Here is a 27,782-nt window from a genome sequence, read left to right as displayed (position 1 = left end):
AGTCAAGTTCCTTTAACTTCACTGACAAGTAATGTTTCTCAAGACTCAATCGAATAATTATAGAACTGCACCTGAGTACAAACATATAGGAATAAGAAAAATATAGTGTGTTAAAATTACTCAAGATGCTGGGCTTGGTGGCACATACCTTTAATCTCAGCACTCAGGAGCCAGGCACTTTGGTATCATAGTGAGTTCCAGGAAAGTCAGGGCTCTGTAGAGACCCTGTCTCAAAAACAAACAAACAACCTCCCCAAAACTCCCACCAAAACCAACAAACAAAAAATTATTCTTAAGGAAAGTAGAAGTCAGAAGTCAGGTGATGGCGGAATACATCTTTAATCCCAGCCCTTGGGAAGCAGAGGCAGGTGGAGCTCTGTGAGTTTGAGGACAGTCTGGTCTACACAGTGAGTCCCAAGACAACCAGGGCCACACAGAAAGACCCTGTCAAAAAGGAAGAAGAAGAAAGAAGAAAGAAGGAGAAGGAGGAGGAGGAGTAGAAAGAAAGAAAGAAAGAAAGAAAGAAAGAAAGGAAGGAAGAAAGAAAGAAAGAAAGGAGGTATACTCTGCTTTAGAAGTAGAAAATCTCTAATATCTTGTTTTGTCAACCAGATTCTGTTTCATTTTTAGTAAACTGTTCCCAATAGATCAGCCAAAAGCTAGGGTTCTGAGTAGCAGGGATGTGTGATTTTAAGTAACTGTTTTTGCATGAACTTCCAGTTCTCAGAGCTGTAAAACAAAGAAGCTATGTTTAAAATGACTAAAAATGACTAAAATGACTAAAAATAAAAGTTTTATAAACTTGTAAAGAATTCTAAAGAGGTTATATTAAGTATCACTAGGTACTTACTATTATGTCTTTGATATTAATCTGAGTTTGTTTTGGTTAATGAAACTTTCAGGTCTTAATCCCAAAGAAATCACAAATAGGAAAATTTAAAGATATTTTTGTTAGATTCCATACTATTCTGAGCCAGCCTTTAAAAAAAAAGTACACTAAAGAAATAGAAGATCTCTTCATTTTTAAGAAACTAGGCCCAAGGACAACTTCTATAACTGATTAAATTCACACTACATGATCAAGACTAAAACCAGCTAAGGAGGAATCAATATGCTATATTTTAGCACAACCAGCTCACATTTATTAGCCTTAAAAGTGGTTTAAAATGAAAGAGAAAGAAATAATGTTGCCATATGCAGAAATAGCATCCTTCACATTTTATAATGTTTTGTATTTTTAAGTTTATGCCCATTAAGAGTTTGTGTTTACCAGGTGGCGGTGGTGCATGCCTTTAATCCCAGCACTTTGGGAGGCAGAGCCAGGCGGATCTCCATGAGTTTGAGACCAGCCTGGTCTACAGAGCGTGATCCAGGATAGGCACCAAAACTACACAGAGAAACCCTGTCTCGAAAAACCAAAAAAAATAAAAAAAAGTTCATGCTCATACTATACTAAAAATCATGTGCATTTTTTAAAATAATGAAAAGTCAGAATTACACAAGTAATTTAGTGTGTTTTAATACTAATGCTTTAATGCTTATGTAAAATTATTTATTTGCATTGTATGTGTGTGTATTTGTGGACCTCCAGGTCAGAGGACAACTTGCAGGAGTAGGTCTTTCCATGTGGATGCTGGGGATGGAAGTCAGGTCATCAGGCTTGGCAAGAAGTGCCTTTACTCACAGAACCATAGTGCCTGCCCTTATGTACAAGTCCTATATTTTAATGAAAGTAATGTCACAGTCACTGCTAGGACTTCTGCATTTAAACTGAAACTTTTTCTTTTAAAAAGTTTGATTCACTGAGTGTTGGTAGTTTACACCTCTAATCCCAGCACTTGGGAGGCAGAAGCAGGCAGATCTCTGTGAGTTCAAGGCCAGCTTGGTCTACACAGTGAGTTCCCCAACTGCCAGAGTTACAAAGAGAAACCCTGTCTCGAAAAACCAAAAAAAAAAAAAAATTGATTCAAAACTTGCAAAAAAAATAATATTTTACAGAAAGTTCTTGGTGGGGCCCTTTGCTGGTTTCTCCTAACCATATCCTACATGACCACAACACAATGTTAAAATGAGGAAACTGGCATTGGTATAGTACTATTAACTCAGAAACACAGATAAGATTTCTTAAAAAGAAAATGACACAGCAAGCTGCTGGGAGTACAGCTCACTGGTAGAGCCCTTGCTCAGGATGGCCTACCTTTAAAAAACAAAACAAAACAAAACAAAAACAAAGGCACCACCTAGAATGGTCAAGAATTTTGCGGCTACCTAGGGTTAAGTAGATTACCATGAACTAAATACTTGAACTGAGTACTTTGTAACCTCTCAAATAAATAATGAAGAGAGTTACATATAGCAATTAAATTTAATGTGAAGTGTCTAATAGAAATCAAAAAGTAACAGTTAAATACATCATCGAAAACAAGCTAAAAACATAGACTAGCAAGTTTAGTTTTGAAAATGTACTATAATAAATGTATACAGAAGCACAACAAACTTGTACTGGATTATCATCAGTAGCAGATACTTTGGATACTATGGGTAATCCTGTATTGAAAGGTGCCTACTCCACAATGTGTGTCCCATTACCACTATGCATGCTACCATGACTAAAGCATCGGGTCACTACCATCTGCTTAAGAGCCAAGTCGAGAGCATTTTACTACTAAAGGACCAAAGCAACTCTTCAGAGTTTGTTGTTAAAGCTGTAACCTACTATTTAACCATGTGAAAAGTGCCACACACAGAGCAAAATACAACTACAACAGAGCACCTACTGTGAGTTACTAATAACTACTAAAACAAGAGCAGTAAGGATTGACAATCTGGCAACTGGAGAAAGAGGAATCTGGTATTTTCTAAAATGGGAAGAGTTGTCTAATACAGGTAGGATTTCTTTATTCTGTTTTTTTGTTTGTTTGTTTGTTTTTTGTTTTTCGAGACAGGGTTTCTCTGTGTAGCTTTGTGCCTTTTCCTGGAACTCACTTGGTAGTCCAGGCTGGCCTCGAACTCACAGAGATCTGCCTGGCTCTGCCTCCCGAGTGCTGGGATTAAAGGTGTGCGCCACCACCGCCCAGCGGATTTCTTTATTCTGAAAACTTGAAATCTAAAACTTTTTATGCACCAACGAGACACCACAAGTGGAAAATTCCACAGCTGACGTGATGTGATAGATCGTACCAAGCCAGAGGCACACCATAGACACTGCATGAAGTGAGCATAAAGCTGTGTGTAAGCTCTATGTGGAACACGAATGGCTTGACTCCCACCTCCCTTGTAGTTCCATACACATTAGCAAACACTGCAACTCTAAAACAATCTGAATCCGGAACACTTCTGTGCATAAGTCAACTTTTAATAAAATTTCTTGACTGGCAGTAGAACCCAGAAAATATTCAGCATTTTAAAGCACTTAAAATTTTCTAAAAATATAAACTATAATCAATTAGTTTTGAAAAAAGCAAACCATGTGCATACTTCATCACCCTTTAATTACCTGAGAGAGCTCTCTGTGTTAAGTGTGGATGTTTCTTTAAAGCTCTTTTGAATTGTGCGACTCCTAAAACAACATTTCTTACTTTTGTCCAAAGAAAATAGCCACTGCGACTTCTTGAAGGCCATGTACTTTCCAAAACAGCCTATTCATTTAAAAATATATAATTAGTAAATCAATTTTTATAAATGAACATACACTGACTTCTGAATCAAGCTAAAGAAAATAAAAGTTTAACATGATAGAAAACAAAAATATCTTAATTTATGAAATAAATTCTAAACATTGTAAAACAAATACCAAGTAGCCCCTGATTATTTTTTGGCAGTAAATTAATGTTGTGCAATGACAAAACAGTACTTTTCCTCATTAAATAAAAATAACTACTGCCGGGCAGTGGTGGCGCACGCCTTTAATCCCAGCACTCGGGAGGCAGAGCCAGGCGGATCTCTGTGAGTTCGAGGCCAGCCTGGACTACCAAGTGAGTTCCAGGAAAGGCGCAAAGCTACACAGAGAAACCCTGTCTCAAAAAACCAAAAAAAAAAAAAAAAAAAACTACCTTATTGTAATATCCGTAAGTGATTGCATTGGGGTCAATACCAGCTTTCTGCATTTCAAAAAGCACACGAACTGCAAGCACAGGCTGGTCATACTGTCCACAGAGCTGCATGAGAATTCGGTAGCACACCTGCAACACAAGTTGAGAGGTGTTCGGAAACATTCTTACATACAGCAATCTAAAATAAAACAACACATCTGGGAACACGTGTTATCACCTCATCAGGTGGATCCATCTTCTTTAGCTGCATCTTTTTAAGCACATCATATGCTGTTTTCAGAGCCCTGACTTTGGAATGACAAACCTTCACATAAGCTGGGAGACAAATAAACCACAATCCATAGCAGTGACGCAGCAGACACCTAGACCACATCTGAGGGATAGAAGAATACCTCTTCGCAATCTTATGGGCTGATTTGATTTCCTAGAAAGAAATCCAAGGTAGCATCCTTATTTAACTTAATTGTAAACACAGAAAGTCACATGCTTTTGTAGAACTTGTCTGGAACTAATATATTTTTAAGTCTCCTCTTGAATTTGTATCATATATAAAATAAAGCTCTAGGTCAGATTACTACAAACTATATTCCAAGTGCATAAAGTGCCTCGTCATCTGCTGAAGGTTACGTCTGGGTAGTAACGGTTATCAAAGGAGGATGAGCATCAGGTTACTTCCTGTCTATCTGAATACACGAGGAACATGGTTTTCAAAGCACCTGCTTTGTTCTTCTGAACATGGGAGAAGGGCTACTGGGACTGCTGGGTTTTGAAGGCAGCTTGTTCTTTCGTGCTTGGAGAAATCCTTCAGGTCTCTCAAATAAATTGTTCCTGAGAACTGGAAATCCATTATAGCTGTTTCAGAGAAAAAGAAATTGCTTTTCAACCGCAGATAGATTGCTACTAGCTAGAATAATTACGACCAAGTAACTTATTTAGAATTTAATTATATTTTTCTATCAGAATATAAGATATACTCAACAAATAAATATTTTTTCATAAATATTATTTTTATAAACACAGACTCAATATATCTAGAAATAAAAGAGGAAACACATTTTAATGAACTTGATATCAAATTCCAAAGCAATTCCAGCAAACTTTTAAAAATGAGTGTTCATATAAATACATAGAGAGTATTTTCGAGTATGTTCCTAGTGGTAAAGGGCTCATGAAAACAATATTCTTTCAAACAAGACAGCCCACAATGCTGTTGCTTTGGATTAAGATATTTATACTCTCTCTTAAAAAGATGGCAACAGCAGCTGGGTGTGACCTCAGCACACTGGGCTAGGTTCTCACATTATCTTGACTGGCTTATAGACTAGCTAGGGGGACCTCACTTTTGGAAGAAAGAAAAACAAATTGTGACTCAATGAAAATTACAGATTTGAAATAGTTCTAGAACCTTTAAATAAAGTATTGCTGAAGAATAAAAACAATTTAAAATATAAAAAGAAACACAATCTTAGGTAAAAATAAATGTATACAGCACTTAAAAGAAAATAACACATCTACCTCCTTCTTCACAGCTCTTATTTTACTGTACTCAGGACTTCTCTTCCTTCCCCACTAGATTTGAATGCAGAGATAACAAATCATTTAAGTCTACACTAATCTCTCAGCAGTCTCTTACAAACTTTCTAAATTAACAATAGTCAATGTCAACAATTCTGAAATTTCATGTCTTAAAATAGAAATGCATCAAAAATGAAGTTTAAAATTTGTATCATACAAATTAAGGCAACAGATAATGAACCTAAATTAATTTATAATCTCTTTGTAAATCAGCTACATTAATCAATGTGTATGTGGCAATAAAAAAGGGGTGGGAGCGAGGAGATTGGTTTTTAGTAAAAAGTAAAAATCAAAATTCTATAATAAAAGTAATACATGTGAATGCTGTCTGATCTACTAATTTAACCAGTATTGACAAGGCTACTTAAAGTTTATGAAAAATTTTATTTTTTTCTGTCTATGCTGTAAAACTTAATGGACGTGGGATGGGCTTGCTTATCTATAGCTTGTATTTTTGAAAATACCACAGTCCTTGGAAAGCTATGCCACAGATGATGGATTGCTTCTCCATCCATCTCATACACTGTGTTATTGAATACCTGTACTGTAATGGGGGCTCTTCACCATTGGGTAAGTGGGGGATCTCGGGTGGTGTCACAAAAACAGTATGTTCACTTTTGAAAGATGCATCCAGTTCTATAAGTCGAACTTCACCAGTCTTGTCCATATCCACCTGAAGGAATTTAAAAATGCATTTAAAAGCCACATTGGTTAGGCAAGAATGCATTCATAGGGGAATGGTTAATTAAACACTTCATTTCCATCAACAGCTACTAAAGAACTATTCTTAAAAAGTGCCTTAGAGCCAGGCATGCTGGTGTACTCCTTTAATCCCAGCACTCAGAAGCAGAGGCAGGTGGATCTCTGTGAATTCGAGGCCAGCCTGGTCTACAAAGAGAGTGCCAGGACACACAGGGCTGTTACACAGAGAAACCCTGTCTCTAAAAACAAAACAAAACAGTGCCTTTACCTGCTGAGCCATCTTGAGAGCCCTATTTCTAATTCTGTGTGTGTCTGTGTTTTTATTTTATCTCTTTACTTACTTTGAGACAGGGTCTTACTATGTAGCCCTGGATGGCCTGGAACTCACAAGATTTGCCTGTCTCTGCCTCCCAAGAACTGGGATTTAAAGTTCATGTCACCATGACCAGTTCTCTACTTCTAATTTTTTTTAAAGGTGGGTGATTATGTTTGTTATATATTCTTTTATAAATACAAAACCCCACAATTATCAAAATGCTACTGGACTACCAAGTGAGTTCCAGGAAAGGCGCAAAGCTACACAGAGAAACCCTGTCTCGAAAAACCAAAAAAAAAAAAAAAATGCTAAATGTGAGTGATAGTATCACTAGCAATTAATTTATATTATTCTCTATATTGTTTATTTTCCAATAAAAAAGTGAGTATTAGTGTTACATGTTATTTGATTTTGAAAAACTCAAAGGACTTATTATTAGAGCAACCACTTATTTCCATCTTGTTGGAGGGAATTTAAAAATCTATTGGTAAAAAAGAAGCTAACTTTCTATTTTCAGTTTGTCAAAAAGCCTTTTAGGCTGCATGTTTGGGGCTTCCCATATGGAAGCACTGCTGAGCCTGCCTGCTTTTCTGAGTTCTAGCTCAGGAAAATAGAGCTTGAATTTTTCTTTCTGTCATTTTCTTCTGGATGCCAGCCAAAATCCTAGGCATGCTTTCCCTGACACTCTAGGCTTTCTCACTCCTGAAGTCCCTCTCCCCGTTTCCATGCAGCTTGCCAACCCCCACCACTGAACATCCACCTTTCCCAGATCCCAACTCACAAGGCATGGCCTTTTCTCTTCTCCACTTGCCTCGACAGCTGCCAAGATTTACAGATTGCTTGCTCTTACTTTTTCTCTCCCCAAATCTAATACAATTGTCCTTGAGCTTCTTTCTGCAGCCTGGGGAGGAGACTTCTATGCTGACACCAGCAAAGACACAATGACTATGAAAAGCTAGAGGAGCACATGCCCTACCAGCACTTAACATTGGTTTGCTTGTTTCTGTGGTGCTGAGGACTGAATCAGAGTAGACAAGCAATCTACCACTAAGTTACAAACCCAGCCTGGTATCGTAACTTTTAGAAAGGAAGATGTGTTCAAACATTTCTATTGTATTCTTATTTTAGGAAAACAACGATATGTGAACAAACACCTATCAGTACTTAGGATGTTTTTGTGGGTTTACAACATAAGTAACTAGAAGTAATGCATATGTCAAACAATAGTTAGATAAAGGGGAGTAAATTCACCGGATGAAGTGTAGTTACTGATAATGAAAATAACAATTATATGGCTTTCTGCCTGAATAAAACAAATACAATATCTTCTCTGCTTCTTAAAAATCCCACCAGAATGAAAGTAAGGAAGTTGGAAGTAAAAAGATCAAGACAAAATGAATTGGAAGGGGACAGCAGCAGAGCTGGGGTTCAAACACTGATCTGGCGCTGGAGAAAGGAAGCAGGGGAATGCCCAAATACAAGCTGTGTAGCTCTGCAATGCTTCAGATATGCCAGTCCTAAAAAGTGCTATATGTAAGCCAGGGAGTGGGTAAACTGCCTGTCACACAAGCATGAAGACCTGAGCTCAGATCCCCAGCAGCCAAGTAAAACACAGATGTGGATCTGTAACCCTAGTGCTGGAGAGGTGACGACAGAGGGATCCCTGGGACTCAGAGGTCAGTTTAGCCAATCACTGAGTTCTAGGTTCAGTGAGAGCCACTTTCTGGAAAAAAAGAAGACAGGGTAGGTCTACCACACTCCAGTGGAAAGCCACATATCCAAATGTATGGGCAGCATAAACTGTATTTGATAGGTTAAAACACACACACACACACACACACACACACACACACACACACACACACACACAATTGAGTGGGTAGGGAAAGGGGATTAATCTGGAAAGTTGGAAAGAAGGGTAAAAATGATCAAAATACATTGGATGAAATTCTCAAAGAACTAATAAAAAATGAGAAAAAAATCTTTTTTTAAAAAAGGTGAAGAGCAATAAACAAAAACACCTGATGGTAACCTCTGGTCCATATACACACTTCGCGCACAGACAAACACACACACACCATGCCCTTAAAGGTGAGACTGAAGCAAGAGCATTAGTACCTTCAGTTAAGGACTCCCAGATCCATGTCAGAACACTACCTCTCATCAGTGCTGGGAGAGGGCTAAGCTTTTGTTGTTTGTTTTTCAGGGTGAATCAGAGGGACTTTACATTTATGAACAACAGGAGAGCTGAGGTACTCAGAAGATAACACAGGGAGAAGAAACTTTAAAACAACCATAACAAATAAGCCTACATTCAGGAAATAAGAACAAGATGTCACATAAAAAAGAAATATTCAGTAAGTGTATACAGAAATTGCAAACACATGGAGATCTCATCTATTTCCCCTTCCAAGGTGATCCATGCATTCCTCTTAGGGTCCTCCTTGTTAGCTAGCTTCTCTGGAGCTGTGGGTGGTAGTCTGGTTATCCTTTGCTTTACATCTAGTATCCACTTATGAGTGAGTACATACAGTACATACCATGTTTGTCCTTCTGAGTCTGGGTTAGCTCACTCAGGATAATATTTTCTAGTTCTATCCATTTGCCTGCAAATTTCATGATGTCATTGTTTTTTACTGCTGAGTAGTACTCCATTGTGTATATGTACCACGTTTTCTTCAGTTGAGGGGCATCTAGGTTGTTTCCAGGTTTTGGCTATTACGAATAATGCTGCTATGAACATAGTTGAGCAAGTGTCCTTGTAGTATAATTGAGCATCCTTTGGGTATATGCCCCAAAGTGGTATTGCTGGGTCTTTTTGAAGTAGAGTGATTCCCAATTTTCTGAGAAACTGCTATACTGATTTTCACAGTGGTTGTACAAGTTTGCACTCCCACCAACAGTGGAGGAGTGTTCCCCTTGCTCGCATCCTCTCCAACATAAGCTGTTATCAATGTTTTTGATCTTAGCCATTCTGACAAGTGTAAGATGGTATCTCAGAGTCGTTTTCACTTGCATTTCCCTGATGACTAAGGATGTTGAGCATTTCCTTAAATGTCTTTTCGTCCATTTGAGATTCTTCTGTTGAGAATTCTGTTTAGCTAGCTCTGTAGATCATTTTTCAATTGGATTGTTTGGTATTTTGATGTCTAGTTTCTTAAATTCTTTATAAAATTTTTGAGATCGGCCTTCTGTCAGATGTGGGTTGGTGAAGATCTTTTCCCATTCTGTAGGCTGTCATTTTGTCTTATTTACCATGTCTTTTGCCTTACAGAAGCTTCTCAGTTTCAGGAGGTCCCAATTGTTGCTCTCAGTGTCTGTGTTACTGGTATTATATTTAGGAAGTGGTCTCCTGTGCCAATGCAGTCAAGGATACTTCCTACTTTCTCTTCTATCAGGTTCAGTGTAACTGAATTTATGTTGAGGTCTTTGATCCACTTGGACTTGAGTTTTATGCAGGGCGATAGATATGGATCTATTTGCAATCTTCTACATATTGACATTTAGTTATGCCAGCACCATTTGTTGAAGATGCTTTCTGTTTTCCATTGTACAGTTTTGGCTTCTTTATAAAAAATTAGGTGTTCACAGGTGTATGGATTAATGTCAGGGTCTTCAATTAGATTCCATTGGTCCACATGTCAGATTTTAGGCCAATACCAAGCTGTTTTTATTACTATAGCTCTATAGTAGAGCTTGAGGACAGGGACGGTGATGCCTCCAGAAGTTGCTTTATTGTACAGGATTGTTTTAGATATGTTGGGTTTTTTGTTTTTGTTTTTCCATATGAAGTTGAGTATTGTTCTTTCCAGGTCTGTGAAGAACTGTGTTGGGATTTTGATGGGGATTGCACTGAATCTGTAGATTATTTTTGGTAAGATTGCCATTTTTACTATGTTAATCCTACCTATCCATGAGCATGGGAGATCTTTCCATTTTCTGATATCTTCTTCAATTTCTTTCTTCAGAGACTTAAAGTTCTTGTCATACAGGTCTTTCACTTGCTTAGTTAGAGTTATCCCCAAGGTATTTTATATTATTTGTGGCTATTGTAAAGAGTGATAAACTGGGGGTGAGGAGGGCAACAGAGAGTAGGGGATGGGGGATAAGGGAATGGGATGGTTGAGCTGGAATAGGGACAGAGTGGGAGAGCAATGAAAGAGATATCATGTTAGAGGGAGACATCATGGAGATAGGGAGAAAGTGGGTGCTAGGGAAGTTCCCAAGAATCCAGAAGGATGACCCCAGCTTAGACTACTAGCAATAGTGGAGTGGGTGCCTGAACTGGTTTACCCTAGTAATCAGATCGATAAATACTCTGTCATCATAGAGTCTTCAATTAATGGAAGCAGATGCAGAGATCTACAGCCAAGCACCAGGCTGAGCTCCAGGAGTCCAGTCGAAGAGACAGAGAGGAAGGATTCTATGAGCTAAGGGCATCAAGACCATGATGGGGAAACCTACATAGACAACCAAACCAAACTAGTGGGAACTCATGAACTTTAGACCAACAGCTGTGGAGCCTCCATGGGACTGGACTAGGCCCTCTGCATAAGTAAGATAGTTGTGTAGCTTGATCTGCTTAAGGGGCCCCATGGCAGTAGGATCAGGATCCATCCCTGGTGCATGAGCTGGCTTTTTGGAGCCCACTACTTATGGTGGGACACCTTGCACAGCCTTGATACAGGGGGAGGGGTTTGGATCTGCCCCAACTGAATGTACCAGGCTCTGATGACTCACCATGGAAGGCCTTACCTTTTCAGAGGAGGGAAGACAGGGGATCTGTGGTTGATAAGTAAAATTAAAAAAAATAAAATAAAAAATAAAATTTTCAAAAAAAAAGAAATTGCAAACATGACATCAGAAATAAAAGTATAAGGACTGGAAAATGAAATTCAAGAAATTAGTCAAAAAGTGGAAGGGGGCAATAAGGATGAGAATAGCAGGGCCTAAGTGATCTGAAGAGGGAGGTAGGAAAAGGAAGACTCTAATTATGGAGGGAGGGGAAAATAAGTGCAGATGAAGGAGGGCAGAGTATAAAGTAACAGTAAGGATACCTGAGTAAGTCATAAGGAATCATACTATTAACTATCCACCTAAAATACCTATAATACACTTAAGTTGCTATATAAATATGTTCATAGAGTTTAAGTGAAAATTTCCCATATAGGCTAACAAAGCTACCCCCAAGAGCTATAGACCACCTAACAAAAATTCCAACACCAGGCATGAGACACTCTTCTTTGAATTGTTGGTCAGGGTTATCTAAGACACTCACAAAACATTATAGGCTATTGCTATTGCCCTTGGTTGTTCTCCAGAGGAGGAAGGTAAGTCCCTATTGCTGAAAATACTTTGGACAGAGGTCCCAGAAGTCTAGAGCTGGACACAACCTGAAAGCCTCCTCTCTGAGGACTAGCTATCATGGTATCAGAAGAAGCCATGCAAGCTTCCAAAGGAGGGAAGCCATCAACAGTCGTTCCCAGCTACGATACCTATGAACCCAACAATGACAAGCATGACAAGATAGCATAAAAGGTGCAAGAGTTACATGCACATCTTAGCAGTAACCAACAGCTCTCTAATTGTAGTTAAGACCCGCAAATAAGAGGGAAATTGTGCCTGGTACTGGAAACCTAGCCAACTAGACAGGGCTGGTGAAGTCATGGACCTTGGAGGAGAACCTGTAACCTCCACATTATTAAACCAGCATAATCCCTAACTACCTTCTAAATATTAGTCCTTACACCCACAGAAAAGTGTAGTCTCCACGCCCCCCCCCCCCCATAAAGGAAACCTCTCTTTGCAACAGATGGAGACCATTACAGAAAACTACAACTAATCAAAATGCCAGGTTACGGAGCCCAGTCCCAACTGACACAGCTACAGTGCAGCTCTGGCAGCACCTAAGGCTCAGAGACCAACATGGAAGAATGAGTGGAAAGACTACAGGCCAGCAGAACAGAGAGCCTGTGGTGAGACTGTCTCCTAGAAATATCAGAAGCTATATCCATGAATGAAATCTCACCAACATGGCTTCTTAAACATGACTGGAACAAGGACAGCACCAAAAAAAGTGGGGTTTGTGCCATGATAAAGTGAAAGTGGGGAAGCTCCTGAGATCCCAACCCTAGACAAAGAACTATAGACAACTAAGGAAAGTTGAGAGCAGGAGAAATCATCTTACCTAGCCGAGAGCACTGATTAGTTATCCAAAACCAAACAGTCAGCCCTGAAAACATGTATACACAACTGACGTTATATGGACTGAGCAGGATGTAACTGTGTATTTAGGAACATACACACACCACCACCACCACCAACAACAACGTAATTAAAGAAAAAGGGACACGAACTTGAAAGAAAGCAGTGATATACATGGGAGAGTTTGGAGGAAAGGGAAGGAAGAAACAATATAATTATACTATAATCTCTCTAGTTTCTTAAAATATAAAGACAGAAAATGAGATGAAAAGAGAAAAATTAAGAGGATCAGGCTAGGGGATGGGGTGGGAAAGGACTCAGTTTTCTTTAAGGGATTGGCCACTGTGAGTACATGGGCAACACAAATTGGACTTGGTATATATTTTTTCTTTTTTCCTTTTTTTTTTTGTGTGTGGGAGGTCACAAGGGTAGTGGGTGGGAAGTGTGATTGGGGTGCACTATGTGATTCCCAAATAATCAATAAATATATTATGTTGGGGGGAAAAGAAGATCAGGCTAGGTATTTCCAGAAAGGAGAGAGAGAAAGAGACAGACAGAGAGAGACAGAGAGTATGAATGAGAATGGAGCAGGATGGAAGTAAAGAAAAATTGCTGGAAGTGAAGGAAGTGAATTCCTACATTAAAAGTATCTACACCCATCTAATTCACTGAATAAAGAAATGCCTACATAAGGCATATTCTCACATTCCCTGAAATTCCAGGATATCAAGGAACTTTTTTGCATCCTGAGAGAGAAAGAGACCAGACACAATCGCCTAGAAATAAAGACAGTATTAGACTTTTTGCTAATATCTCACAGGGCAGTAAAAGACAATGCAGAAATAAATTTCAAATACTAAGCCAACCAAGCTAGCAATCAAGTAGCAGAGGAGAAGCTGTTTTCAGACAGGCTTCTCCATAACAAGGAGCTACACCAAGTAAGCAGCTCCTAAGCAGGAGCTGCTGAAAGCAGGGCATTCAGCTCCAGCGAGATGGTAATACAAGGACCAAGGCGCTGGAGGAGGAAAATTATAGAGGACAGACTAGAAGGCAGTCAATTCATATTAAAACAATTAAAATGGAAGGTCCCAGCAAAATGCTTTTAACACTTAAATGGATAACTTGATGTACTGAGGAGTGTTTTGTTCTTTGTAAGTTTCCAGATGAATTAGTAACAGACAGAAGACAGAAGTAGAGCAACTGCTCACTCCGAGGAAAGTGAAATAATGTGCTTCTGTATTTCTCAGCACTACAAAATCCCAGACAGTTTGAAACTTGGACCTGTAGATTCTATACCTCGGTAAGACATTAATACCTTGGTAAGACATTAAATGTACAAAAATGTCCTTTAATTGTACATTTAAAAATTGCATTGTATTATAAATATAGCAATGCCATAAACCCTACATTCTTCAACTGGACATTTCTGTCTTTGGAAAGTAAAGTGGTATCTGTCTCAATTGAGAAAAAAAGAAATCCAGCACACATGGCAGGATAAAATTAAGGAATTGTCATATTCTCTTTCCTAATTCTTCCAGAAGACATTGGCATGCTCAGAAAGCACTGTAAATGAGCACTTGAAGAAGCAGGAAAAGCATCCTAGTTGACTATCTGCTACACACTGCCCTTGGCTAAGCACTTTCCTACAGAAACAGACTGCATGGATTTAAAATTAATCTTGTGAAGAACAAGGACATATGGCTCTTAAATTAGTCATAAATGAAATGCAAATAATTCTTATGCATTGTTTTTATTATTCCTATTCAGCATTATTCATTTTTGATTTCAAAATTGAGTCAGATGTTTTCAGTTTGGATATGCTAAGATCACAAGTGGAGTATGTCTGATTTACATTTAAGCACAGGCATGGATGGCGAAACGAATTAATACGTATCTAATTTATTTATTTTTCATAGCTAAGCTTCTAGAGGTAAAAGGATTTGTTCACTTAAAAACATGAGTTCAAACATATCCAACTAAGGAACAGCGTCCACATAAATGATTATTCTCAAAGTAGACATATGACACTCTGAAAATGCTTTCAGATTACAGTATTTATTGAGTTTTATGCTCAGTCTTCTTACTGGGGTAGAAGACTATGAAAGGCAGGAACAGGGAGTTCTGCTCTATAACACCAGGACAACTAACCTTTTCTTCAACTACACATGAAGCTTATTAACATACACATTAGGCCTTGTGAGACATTTTCTCCAATAAAGTGTCCCTTGAATTATAACAAAACAAATACAAAAACTAGGTTTTATCTAGGTAATTCTCGGGATTCTGTTAGTTGTTTTTTTGTTTGTTTGTTTTGTTTTCCTGCTGAGCTCTGTTACTAAGCTACACCCATTACAGCTCTCAGCTTTGCTGGTTAGTCAGCAAAATCTTCAAGTATGTTAGTTCAATGTATGTATATAAGAAATATTTCATAGGCTCTAGACTTTTTAAATAGGTTACAAAAAAGCATGTGGGAACGTAGACTCAGGTCCTTTGTAAGAGATACAAGTGCTCTTAACTGTTGAGCCATCTATTCAGCCACTTGGAATTCATATTTCAAAAGGAATTATTCAAATAATCTACCACAGTGACTCCTATCACATAAATCTCAAGTGACCTACAGAAAACCCTAGACAATCTAAAGTATTAACTACCAGTACTGAGAGATCTCCTTAGGACAAGATGTCCTAGAAATGGAGTAAAATTACAAGTCTTGTACAGCTTACAATATTAATAAGTATCTCATTAGACCATGTGATATTACAGTATAAGTTTAAGTAAAACACAGACTTGTGAATAAAATACAGTGAATGGGTCAAAAAGAAAACAATTCTTTTACAAAAAGTAAAAATTCTCCTTTTTATACTGTTAACTAGAGTCTTGCAAAGTAGTTCAGTGTCCCCAAGTGGATTAATGAACTTATTCACTACTGCATGTTATTAGCTAAGCCCTGGCCACTAATTTGGTCTCATATGGTTCAGTTAGCTTGGCATGGGACTATACAGATACATGTCATTGTTCATAAAGGAAGTAAATACATATGACTAGTGGAGATCTGGTACCATATGGGAATTCCCTTTCCCTTGCATGTGCACAAAATTATTTCTGTAAAAAGGGGTCGAAAGAAAAACTTATAGCTATGCCCTCCTATTTCTGTCAATACTTTTTTAAATAATGCATACTTAAAATATTTATTAAAATATTGCCGGGCGGTGGTGGCGCACGCCTTTAATCCCAGCACTCGGGAGGCAGAGGCAGGTGGATCTTTGTGAGTTCGAGGCCAGCCTGGTCTACAGAGCAAGATCCAGGAAAAGGTGCAAAGCTACCTGTCTCAAAAAACCCTGTCTCAAAAAACAAACAAAAAAAAATTATTAAAATATTGAAAAATGGGGCTGGAGATGGCTCATCAGTTAACTGTACTTCCTGCTTTTGCAGAGGACAGGAGTTCAATACCCAGAACCCAAATGGGTGGTTCACAAATTGACAGAAGATGGAATTGTGATGGCTAGTGTCAACTTTCAACTTAGAATCTAGAATCATCTGAAAGATGGGCCTCTAGTATGTCTGTGGGTGGTTATTTTGACTAATTAAGGTGGGAAGATCCATATAACTATGAGTAGAACCATTCTTTAGGCAGACTGTGTAAGAGAAAACAGGCTGAGAACCACATAATACACTCATTGCTCTTGTCTTCTGACTATGGAGCAGCTCTCTCAAGCTCCTGATGCCTTGACTTCTTTGACATGATAATGTGAGTTAAAATAACCTCTTTATCCTTAAGCAGCTTTTGTCAAAGTATTTATTCTAGTAGAAGGAAAAGAAACAAAGATAGGGCTGGAGAGATGGCTCAGTGGTTAAGAGCACTGGCTGTTCTTCCAGAGGTCCTGAGTTCAATTCCCAGCAACCACATGGTGGCTCACAAACATCTGTAATGAGATCTGGTGCCCTCTTCTGGCCTGCAGGCGTACACGCAGGCAGAACATTGTATACATAATTAATAAATAAATCTTTAAAAAAAAAAAAGAAACAAAGATAGCATCTTTTAGGAACACATAACATTGTGTTCTATTATTGATGATGTCCACTTTGCTCACTTAATTGTAATGTGGTGTCTGCCAGGCTTTTCCACTATACAGTTCAATTCATATTTATTTTGTAGGGAGATATAGTGAACTATGTATAGATTTTGCTTCTTGTGAGACTTTGAATTATCAATTTATGTCTGCATATACTTATGATTTCCTATTTATTCAACAGGTTAATTATTTGTTACTAACATTTGATGCTTGAATTGCCTCAGATTTGACAGTGGTAATCCCTTCAAACAGGTTCTGTGCATAAGCCTCTATCATTCTTGGGATAATTTCTTACTTCCTAATACAGGAACTTAGAGTTTATCTTAGACTTTTCTTTGCCTTAAATTTGTAACCAATCATTTCTCCAAAGAGTCCTGATGGTTTTTAATATCTAGAAGACAAAGTATATGCATATTATACTACACTGTTATTAAAGTGTGGTTGTTCCCAAGTTCTCTCAATATACAGAATATATGTATATGCGCACAAATATATGTACTTTGCCTATAGTTATTTCTATGTCTGTCTGTCATTGAGAACCAATAGTGTATTTCCAAATTCAGGGTTTGTTCTACTTCTCTCTAAGTTTGTATGTGTAAATTTCCTGACCCTGAGAATCTTCATCTTTTGAACACACTTACTTATCTGAACACTTTCCCTACCTTTATGTATCATTTCCCCTCTTCACTGCTCTGTTCCCACACAGATGACTTCCTTACCCTAACTTGAATGTCATGTCTACCATGCTGGCATCTCCTTCATCCAAGTCAAAGTCTAACATCCCATGCTATATCCAACCCTACTCTGCTGACCCTGTGTAGGCTCCTGAGCTTCATACCACCATCACCATCACCCTCTTCTCATCCTGGTTAAGTTCTGATATCCTGAGGCTGACTGCCCCAGGAAGGATGTTCTTTTCTCTTTGTTCTGAGTCCCATGTCAAGCTAGATCTCTGAATGGAATCTCTTTGCTCATGGCTGGGGCTCAGGTGCCTATTCTAGGCAACTCAACCTTCCTCACCCTACTTAAGATTAGACACTGTGTTAGGGGCCACTGTTTCCTTTGTTTCCAGCATGAACCCAGCTCCATCTTACCTAATAATACAAAAGGACTGAGCAGAAAATGGGTAGTTTTCATGTGTGAATTCAAAATAGAATTTACATAAGGTATAAATTCACTCTCAGTGTAAAAAAACGGTTATATGACATCTATTATGCTATGCCCTCTACTCTTAGCATGTGATATCTCAGTATGTTGGAGGTTCATGGGCTTGGAAAAATGTCCTACTCTGTAAGTGCAAAGATTGAGTTAGGAACCTAACCTTAGCCTTGTTAAGATAAAATTCCTACAAAACCTCTTTAGGAAGTATGATTTTGGGGCTGAAGAGATGGCTCAGTGATTAAAAGCACTTATTGCTTTTGCAGAGGAGTTTGGTTCCCAGCATCTAGGTCCGGCAGCAAAACAATTGTCTATTCCAATGCCAGGGGATCCAATACCCTCTTCTGGTCTCTCCAGGTACTGCACTTAAAATTACTGATTAATTTTTAAAAAAATCTAAAAAAAAAAAAAAAAAGCATTCTTTAAGAAAGATGGCTCATCAGATAAAAGTGTTTACACACAGATTAACAACCTGATCCCATCTCTGGAACCCATAGTAGGAAAAGAGAATTGACTCTCAAAAGTCGTTTTCTGCCCTCCATACATGTGCGTGCCCACATACACTTCTACTACCACTACTACTAATAATAAATAAAATAAAAGATAATAAAAGTATGTCCTGTAATTTCTAGCAGGCTGCCCAAACTTTCATTGTAAGTGGTCAATTATGAAAATAAAATTATTTTAGATTTTGTTATAAGCTACAAATAGAAACAATCAACATAACATTTATAGCAGTCACACAAAATAAGCCAGGGCACTGTAGACTACAGCAGACTACTTACTTTATCTACACAATCATCAAAAAAAGCCAGGCTTGCATCTTTATCGCTGACAAAAGAACATTCCTCAATGAAGCGAATGAACATTTGTGTTTTGGTCATCATATTATAGAATTTTTGATGTGATCGGTCCCGGCTTCTTAAGAAAGCTATTCAATATAAATAGATAATGTGAGAATAGGTTCAGAAAAAATTTCTGCTAGAAGAAACTTGATCAACAATGTCATCTATATTCTCATTTTGTTCACTACCTTACAGAAAAACAAAGCAAAACTTAAGCTCCTTGATAAATGAGGAAGAACGAAGAGAAGCAATAGAAAAGGGACACACAGACAGTTCAAGCTTTCACCTAGTTATCTCACTGTCTTGATGATTATACTTAAACTAGTACAGCTCAATTTCTGCAATTGCTACTTGTGCACAATATTTTGCATGTTGTGTGAATGCTTCTTCTGCCCATTGTTTTCTCTCTCTCTGCATATACACTATTTAAAGTTTTAACTAAATTTGTTTACTCTATTACTTTCTAATTGCTCGTCTTTTTTAGTACAAGCTCTATGAAAGAAGTGACCATGTCTCTTTTTTTTCATGGCTGTAACTCTTTTGCTTACTAATATATACCAAGTGTCCAACATTTCACAGCACCAAGTACATACTTACTAGATGAATTTCTCTTTCAAATATTAAGTACTACAAGAGAAAGTAAATACATAGCATGAAACCAATTGTATTCTGGGCTACCCAACTTCCTTTTTTCCCCTTTGCAGTACAGACAGAAAATAAAGTTATAAAGCAGACTGAAATAAAACAAATGAGGCTGTACAAGCCTGGATGTAATCATCCCAGGGGTACCTCAGATCCCCAGTACTGCCTGCCAGCCCTGAAAACTGAAACCAACAATACCTCAACATGTATGTGATACAACAAAGTGGAATGAAATACACTCAGGAGGTTCTGCAGTTTTCAGACAGTTTCTTCTGTATCTTTTTTACTAGGATTCCAGTGAATGCACCAAACAAAAAATTTGCCCTATAGAAATGGATCACCAGAGTTGGTCCTCACACACTCCTAAGAGCAGATATGTGCCTTGTTAAATATGAACTATTAATTCAGGGAACAAGTGATTTATCATAAGTTGAAGCTTAACAACATGAAAGCTATAAAATTATATCACCACTCACCTTGGAGAGCAAAAAGAGAGGTTGCATCTGTTGCTGTCTCAGATGGGGCTTGTGTTATTGGCCTTAAGTATGATCTATAACCTTTTAGAATAGAGGCCATGAAAAACAAGAATGCCTCCTGGATTTCCAAATCTATCATGTGCAGCCTTTTTCCAGAATTAAAATCATAATCGTTCATTGCTAAGTCCATTAGTCCATCATCTCTTGGTCTCTGCTGCACTGTGGAGAAATACAGGGTTGGAATTTTGAAGTCTATGAAAAATAAGGCTCACATTGATTTTAATGCAGATTTATCTGTTTTCAAAAGTGGTCATATAACCACAACTCTTTATTTACACCACTTCATTGCAGGTAAACCTCAAGAAAACCTCCTCTATCATTTTTAGGCTCTGTTGAGCATATTTTACCTAAGTTACACATAAAATTACTCCTGCAAGTCTATCATCAGAGTAAGTTCATGCTCTAACATAACTATGTATGTTTGTGTGTGTATGTATGTGTATACACATACTAGTAAGGAAAGTTCTTAATAACCATTACACTGGATACATATAATGCACAGTCCTTTTCCACCCCTTTCTTCATAAAATACAAGTGCCTTCAGGATAAAAACAGAAGGATTTATAAAAACAAAAAACCTCTTCCTAGGCAACTCAATGATAAAGCCAATTGGTGGTAAGGAGTAAGTTTATGTTAGAGAAGCCTGGTTGAATCCCTTCTCTAACTTCTGACTAAGGTCAAGTGAAGAAGGCTAATAGACATCAGAGCTCCTTTCAATAACAGGAGAAGATGAGAGGGCACACTGAGGAGAAAGGGTGGAGAAGGGCTTTACCATGTCTGAGGCACTCATGCCAATGATGCATGCCCTGATTTTACAAGAAGACTCCTGGACAAAACTAAAATCAGGGACCATTTGACAATGTAAGGATAATTTTTAAAAAGATTATTTATTTTACTCTGTGTATGTCTTGCCTGCACGTATGTATGTGTGCCAGATCTGTTGACTGTCCCAGAACTAGGGTTACAGACAGTGTGAGCCACAATACGGGTGATGGGAATCAAATCTGGGTCTTCTGCAAGGGCAGTATTATGAAAATAATAGAATTGAAGAACTGTTTTAGAGAAGAGGAGATAGAAAAGACTTGAAACTATCTGCCTCTGATTTGGAATTGAATCCTCTTGCTAAAAAGAAAATAATTTACAAAACAGGCAAAACTTGGGCTGGAGAAGGCCTGGTGAGTGTGTTATAGAATATTATATGTTTTATAGCATTTTATGGTGTGTTACTTTTGTTTATGTTGCATCTGTTTAACTCTGTGATTCTGTGTTACTGTGCCTAAAACATCTGATGATCTAATAAAGAGTTAAATGGCCAACAGCAAGGCAGGAGAAAGGATAAGTGGGGCTGACAGGCAGAGAGAATTAATAGAAGGAGAAACCTGAGCCGGGCGGTGGTGGCGCACGCCTTTAATCCCAGCACTCGGGAGGCAGAGCCAGGCGGATCTCTGTGAGTTCGAGGCCAGCTTGGGCTACCAAGTGAGTTCCAGGAAAGGCGCAAAGCTACACAGAGAAACCCTGTCTCGAAAAACCATAAAAAAAAAAAAAAAAGAAGGAGAAACCTGGAAGGAGAGGAAGAAGTAGCCAGAGAAGGAGGAGGACATCAGAGGCCAGCCACCCAGCTACACAGCCAGCCATGGAGTAAGAGTGAGATATACAGAAACAGAGAAAGGTAAAAACCCAGAGGCAAAAGGTAGACAGGCTAATTTAAGAAAAGCTGGCTAGAAACAAGCCAAGCTAATGCCAGGCATTTATAATTAAGGATAAGCCTCTGTGTGTGATTTATTGGGGAACTGGGTGGCAGGCCCCTAAAAGAACAAGAGTCAAAGAGCTATGAGTAAAAAAACCAACAACATGGGTGAGTGTTTATTGTACACACATGAGGACCTATACTTGGATCCCACCCACATAAAAGCCAGGCATAGTGGTATGCATCTGTATCAGTGCTGGAGGAAAAGGGAAGGACACATGAAGAGCTCAGGGTTTCAAAGCCAGGCTAGCCAAAATGGCAAATGCCAGGTTCACTGAGAGAATTTATCTCAAAAAGTAAGGTGGACAACGAGAAAGGAAAACTTTCACATGTATATACCAGGTGAGTGCATTTATATACACACCAAAACCAAATAAAACATGGTAAAACTTGATCGTGGTCTAGAGATTAGGGTGTTCAATGTTACTTTCCTGACTTCCATAACTGTGTTGTAGTGCTGTAAAAGAATGCCCTGTTGGTAAGAAATGCATTCCATTTAGATGTGATAGGGCTCCTATTCTCAAGGGTCAAGACAAAAGTTCCTAACTGGTTCAAAAGTTAAAGACCTTTTAAGATATAAGGAACAGAATTAATCATCCAAATGATCAGTATTACTTAAGCACCTATAGCTTGAAGCTTTCAGATTAGTTCATAGGACAGGGGAAGAGGTTCAGTGGGCGAAAGCCCTTGGAATGCAAGACGTAGGAGCCTGCATCAGTGATCCCAGTGCTCCTACCACTGCAGGCAGAAAAAGGAGGACCTGGAGCATGCAGGGCAGTGGCAATCAAAAAGAGAGGACCTGGCTCAAACAGGGTGGAAAGTAAAGACTAATTCCTGAAAGTTGCCCTTTAACCTCCACATACATGGCCAGAGCATGTGTGCAACTGGCACACATACACATCATCCACATACACTATACATAAGCACATATACACACAAAACTTAAAAGGATAAACTGGAGAATAATCAAGGAATACACATGACACCAACCTCTGGCCTCCATGTGTACACACACATATTTTTTTTTTGTTTTTGTTTTTCGAGACAGGGTTTCTCTGTGTAGCTTTGCGCCTTTCCTGGAACTCACTTTGGAGACCAGGCTGGCCTCGAACTCACAGAGATCCGCCTGGCTCTGCCTCCTGAGTGCTGGGATTAAAGGCGTGCGCCACCACCGCCCGGCCACATATTTTTTAAAAAGCAGAAATCTTGTCCTTGGTATCCACAGCTATCTCTTCTGCATTCTGTCCTTCACTAGAGCTGAACAGACTACTTGAGTTTAGTGATTTACATACTGCTACAATAGCTGTTGGACTTTGCATTTTCCCAAAGGAGTAAGAGCACTTCCAGAAAGCAAACTATTTAGATAACAAAAAATATGCAAATAATTTGTCTAGTCCATATGATTAAATCTTGCTCTATTTTATAGCATAAAAAAAACAATACTTTTGAGCTACCCTGGAATTGGCTAGTTGCTTTTAAATTCACTTTATCAACATTTTCTTTTTCTATTCTATTTCAAACTATAGTCTAAGTATCTTGAACCTTTACAGGTACAGGCTATTTTCTATGTTTACATTTCACAACAAATACATGAGACCCATGTATGTTGCCACATCACCATTGGCCATATTTCATAAAATAAGCATTAAACTACAGACACTGAATGGACCATTGTTACAATACTGAGAGAATTCAAGAAACAAAAGCTTAATTCTTATCAGTAATTCTGGATCACTGTCAAGATATGTTCTTACATAAGCTTTTTTTCCTAAAACATTTCACATCCTAAAATCAATTCTCATTTTGGTTAATTTCTTTTTTTTAGCAAATGACAGATAGTTTCAAGATAGACATTAGGTGAAGGGGTCAAGAGCTGACTGACTTCACTGACATCAGCATTTTCTAATGTACTTTAAATCATTTGTCTTAGATTTCTGGAGCTTTCTGTTTTATATATGAAGAAAACATACCAGTGGCAAGCTTATTTCTTCGTCATTTCAGTAATGGCAAAATTCAAGAAAATAACCACTTTAATGCCCTTTTGAATTTTACTATCCTAAGATGGCCTTATGAAAACCTAAAAGATAGCCAGGCAGAGGAGCACACACCTTTAATCCCAGCACTCGGGAGGCAGAGCCAGGCGGATCTCTGTGAGTTCGAGGCCAGCTTGGGCTACCAAGTGAGTTCCAGGAAAGGCGCAAAGCTACACAGAGAAACCCTGTCTCGAAAAACCATAAAAAAAAAAAAAAAAGAAGGAGAAACCTGGAAGGAGAGGAAGAAGTAGCCAGAGAAGGAGGAGGACATCAGAGGCCAGCCACCCAGCTACACAGCCAGCCATGGAGTAAGAGTGAGATATACAGAAACAGAGAAAGGTAAAAACCCAGAGGCAAAAGGTAGACAGGCTAATTTAAGAAAAGCTGGCTAGAAACAAGCCAAGCTAATGCCAGGCATTTATAATTAAGGATAAGCCTCTGTGTGTGATTTATTGGGGAACTGGGTGGCAGGCCCCTAAAAGAACAAGAGTCAAAGAGCTATGAGTAAAAAAACCAACAACATGGGTGAGTGTTTATTGTACACACATGAGGACCTATACTTGGATCCCACCCACATAAAAGCCAGGCATAGTGGTATGCATCTGTATCAGTGCTGGAGGAAAAGGGAAGGACACATGAAGAGCTCAGGGTTTCAAAGCCAGGCTAGCCAAAATGGCAAATGCCAGGTTCACTGAGAGAATTTATCTCAAAAAGTAAGGTGGACAACGAGAAAGGAAAACTTTCACATGTATATACCAGGTGAGTGCATTTATATACACACCAAAACCAAATAAAACATGGTAAAACTTGATCGTGGTCTAGAGATTAGGGTGTTCAATGTTACTTTCCTGACTTCCATAACTGTGTTGTAGTGCTGTAAAAGAATGCCCTGTTGGTAAGAAATGCATTCCATTTAGATGTGATAGGGCTCCTATTCTCAAGGGTCAAGACAAAAGTTCCTAACTGGTTCAAAAGTTAAAGACCTTTTAAGATATAAGGAACAGAATTAATCATCCAAATGATCAGTATTACTTAAGCACCTATAGCTTGAAGCTTTCAGATTAGTTCATAGGACAGGGGAAGAGGTTCAGTGGGCGAAAGCCCTTGGAATGCAAGACGTAGGAGCCTGCATCAGTGATCCCAGTGCTCCTACCACTGCAGGCAGAAAAAGGAGGACCTGGAGCATGCAGGGCAGTGGCAATCAAAAAGAGAGGACCTGGCTCAAACAGGGTGGAAAGTAAAGACTAATTCCTGAAAGTTGCCCTTTAACCTCCACATACATGGCCAGAGCATGTGTGCAACTGGCACACATACACATCATCCACATACACTATACATAAGCACATATACACACAAAACTTAAAAGGATAAACTGGAGAATAATCAAGGAATACACATGACACCAACCTCTGGCCTCCATGTGTACACACACATATTTTTTTTTTGTTTTTGTTTTTCGAGACAGGGTTTCTCTGTGTAGCTTTGCGCCTTTCCTGGAACTCACTTTGGAGACCAGGCTGGCCTCGAACTCACAGAGATCCGCCTGGCTCTGCCTCCTGAGTGCTGGGATTAAAGGCGTGCGCCACCACCGCCCGGCCACATATTTTTTAAAAAGCAGAAATCTTGTCCTTGGTATCCACAGCTATCTCTTCTGCATTCTGTCCTTCACTAGAGCTGAACAGACTACTTGAGTTTAGTGATTTACATACTGCTACAATAGCTGTTGGACTTTGCATTTTCCCAAAGGAGTAAGAGCACTTCCAGAAAGCAAACTATTTAGATAACAAAAAATATGCAAATAATTTGTCTAGTCCATATGATTAAATCTTGCTCTATTTTATAGCATAAAAAAAACAATACTTTTGAGCTACCCTGGAATTGGCTAGTTGCTTTTAAATTCACTTTATCAACATTTTCTTTTTCTATTCTATTTCAAACTATAGTCTAAGTATCTTGAACCTTTACAGGTACAGGCTATTTTCTATGTTTACATTTCACAACAAATACATGAGACCCATGTATGTTGCCACATCACCATTGGCCATATTTCATAAAATAAGCATTAAACTACAGACACTGAATGGACCATTGTTACAATACTGAGAGAATTCAAGAAACAAAAGCTTAATTCTTATCAGTAATTCTGGATCACTGTCAAGATATGTTCTTACATAAGCTTTTTTTCCTAAAACATTTCACATCCTAAAATCAATTCTCATTTTGGTTAATTTCTTTTTTTTAGCAAATGACAGATAGTTTCAAGATAGACATTAGGTGAAGGGGTCAAGAGCTGACTGACTTCACTGACATCAGCATTTTCTAATGTACTTTAAATCATTTGTCTTAGATTTCTGGAGCTTTCTGTTTTATATATGAAGAAAACATACCAGTGGCAAGCTTATTTCTTCGTCATTTCAGTAATGGCAAAATTCAAGAAAATAACCACTTTAATGCCCTTTTGAATTTTACTATCCTAAGATGGCCTTATGAAAACCTAAAAGATAGCCAGGCAGAGGAGCACACACCTTTAATCCCAGCACTCGGGAGGCAGAGGCAGGAGGATCTCTGTGAGTTTGAGGTCAGCCTGGTCTACAGAGCAAGTTCCAGGACAGGCACCAAAGCTACAAAGAGAGACCCTGTCTCAAAAAAAAAAAAAAAAAAAAAAAAAAAAAAAAAGAAAAGAAAACCTAAAAGTTATAAAATGCTTATTTATAAGTCACTCATTTGGCTTCTAACAAATTTTGCTTTAATGTTTATTTGCCTTAAAGACTGTAAACACTCTCTTTTCTTTTTTGAGACAGGGTCTTACTACATAGCCCTGGCTGGAACTCACTGTGTAGACCAGGCTGGCCTGGAACTGCCTGGCTCTGCCTCCAAGTGCTAAGATTAGGTGTCACCAGTCCCAGTGACACATTTTCTTTAACTTTTTTCCTTCCTTCCTTCCCTCCCTCCCTCCCTCCCTCTCTCTCGTTAGTTAGTTAGTTAGTTAGTTAGTTAGTTAGTTAGTTAGTTAGTTTTTCCAGACAGGGTTTCTCTGTGTCAGTTTGGTGCCTGTCCTGGATCTCGCTCTGTAGACCAGTCTGGCCTCGAACTCACAGAGATCCACCTGCCTCTGCCTCCTGAGTGCTGGGATTACAGGCGTGTGCCATAGCTGTCTGGCTCTTTAACTTTTTAGAGACAGGGTCTTGCTGTGTAGTCCTGACTGGCCTGGAACTCGTGTACAAAGGTGGCCTTGACCTTGCAGCAACCTTGCTGCCTCTGCCTCCAGAGTGCTGCTGGGGTTGCAGGCCTCTGTCAACATGTTCAATACATCAGACTAAATTAGGTTTTTTTGTTTGTTTGTTTTGTTTTTAAGATAGGGTCTTAACCAGTAGCTTGGCAGGCCTGAAACTTATTATGTAGCTCAGGCTGGCTTTGAATTTTTGGTGATTATCCTACCTCAGTTTCCCAAGTGCTGTGATTATGTGATTACATGTGTAAGTCATAATATCCAGCTACAACTTTCTTTAAAATAAAATGAGTATCAGAGCCGGGCGGTGGTGGCGCACGCCTTTAATCCCAGCACTCGGGAGGCAGAGCCAGGCGGATCTCTGTGAGTTCGAGGCCAGCCTGGGCTACCAAGTGAGTTCCAGGAGAGGCGCAAAGCTACACAGAGAAACCCTGTCTCGAAAAACCAAAAAAAAAAAAAAAAAAAAAAAAAAAAAAATGAGTATCAGTTAAAGTATTATACTTACTTTAATAGCATAGTTATAAAAACTGAAATTTATTCAGAGCAGATGGGCCCTGAGCAAGAATGACATGCAAACATTTCCTATTTTCCTTATTTCCTATATTTCCTTAGCTAAAAAAAGGAAAATAATTCAGAAGTAGTCAGTCATTTTCTCAGCTGAAGTTACATC

General features: G+C 38.6%; 1 protein-coding gene across 3 annotated transcripts in view; it reads right to left on the bottom strand.

The window, feature by feature from the left end:
- Positions 1 to 27,782, bottom strand: part of Dennd4a (DENN domain containing 4A) — a 114,125-nt gene that overhangs the window by 27,321 nt on the left and 59,022 nt on the right. For all 3 annotated transcript variants that reach the window (XM_052712143.1, XM_052712151.1, XM_052712134.1), the window contains 7 exons: positions 20,044 to 20,262; positions 18,866 to 19,011; positions 6,167 to 6,300; positions 4,769 to 4,904; positions 4,270 to 4,476; positions 4,053 to 4,181; positions 3,497 to 3,638 (listed from right to left, as the gene is read on the bottom strand). In XM_052712143.1, the coding sequence (XP_052568103.1) occupies positions 3,497 to 3,638; positions 4,053 to 4,181; positions 4,270 to 4,476; positions 4,769 to 4,904; positions 6,167 to 6,300; positions 18,866 to 19,011; positions 20,044 to 20,262 (1,113 nt within the window). The remainder of the gene's footprint in view (positions 1 to 3,496; positions 3,639 to 4,052; positions 4,182 to 4,269; positions 4,477 to 4,768; positions 4,905 to 6,166; positions 6,301 to 18,865; positions 19,012 to 20,043; positions 20,263 to 27,782) is intronic.

The sequence above is a fragment of the Peromyscus californicus genome, unplaced genomic scaffold (genome assembly GCF_007827085.1).
Source record: "Peromyscus californicus insignis strain IS unplaced genomic scaffold, ASM782708v3 Scaffold_11__1_contigs__length_118956290, whole genome shotgun sequence".
Classification (NCBI taxonomy): Eukaryota; Metazoa; Chordata; class Mammalia; order Rodentia; family Cricetidae; genus Peromyscus; species Peromyscus californicus.
Note: the sequence above shows the minus strand (reverse complement) of the source record. Positions and strands in the feature narration are given on the sequence as shown.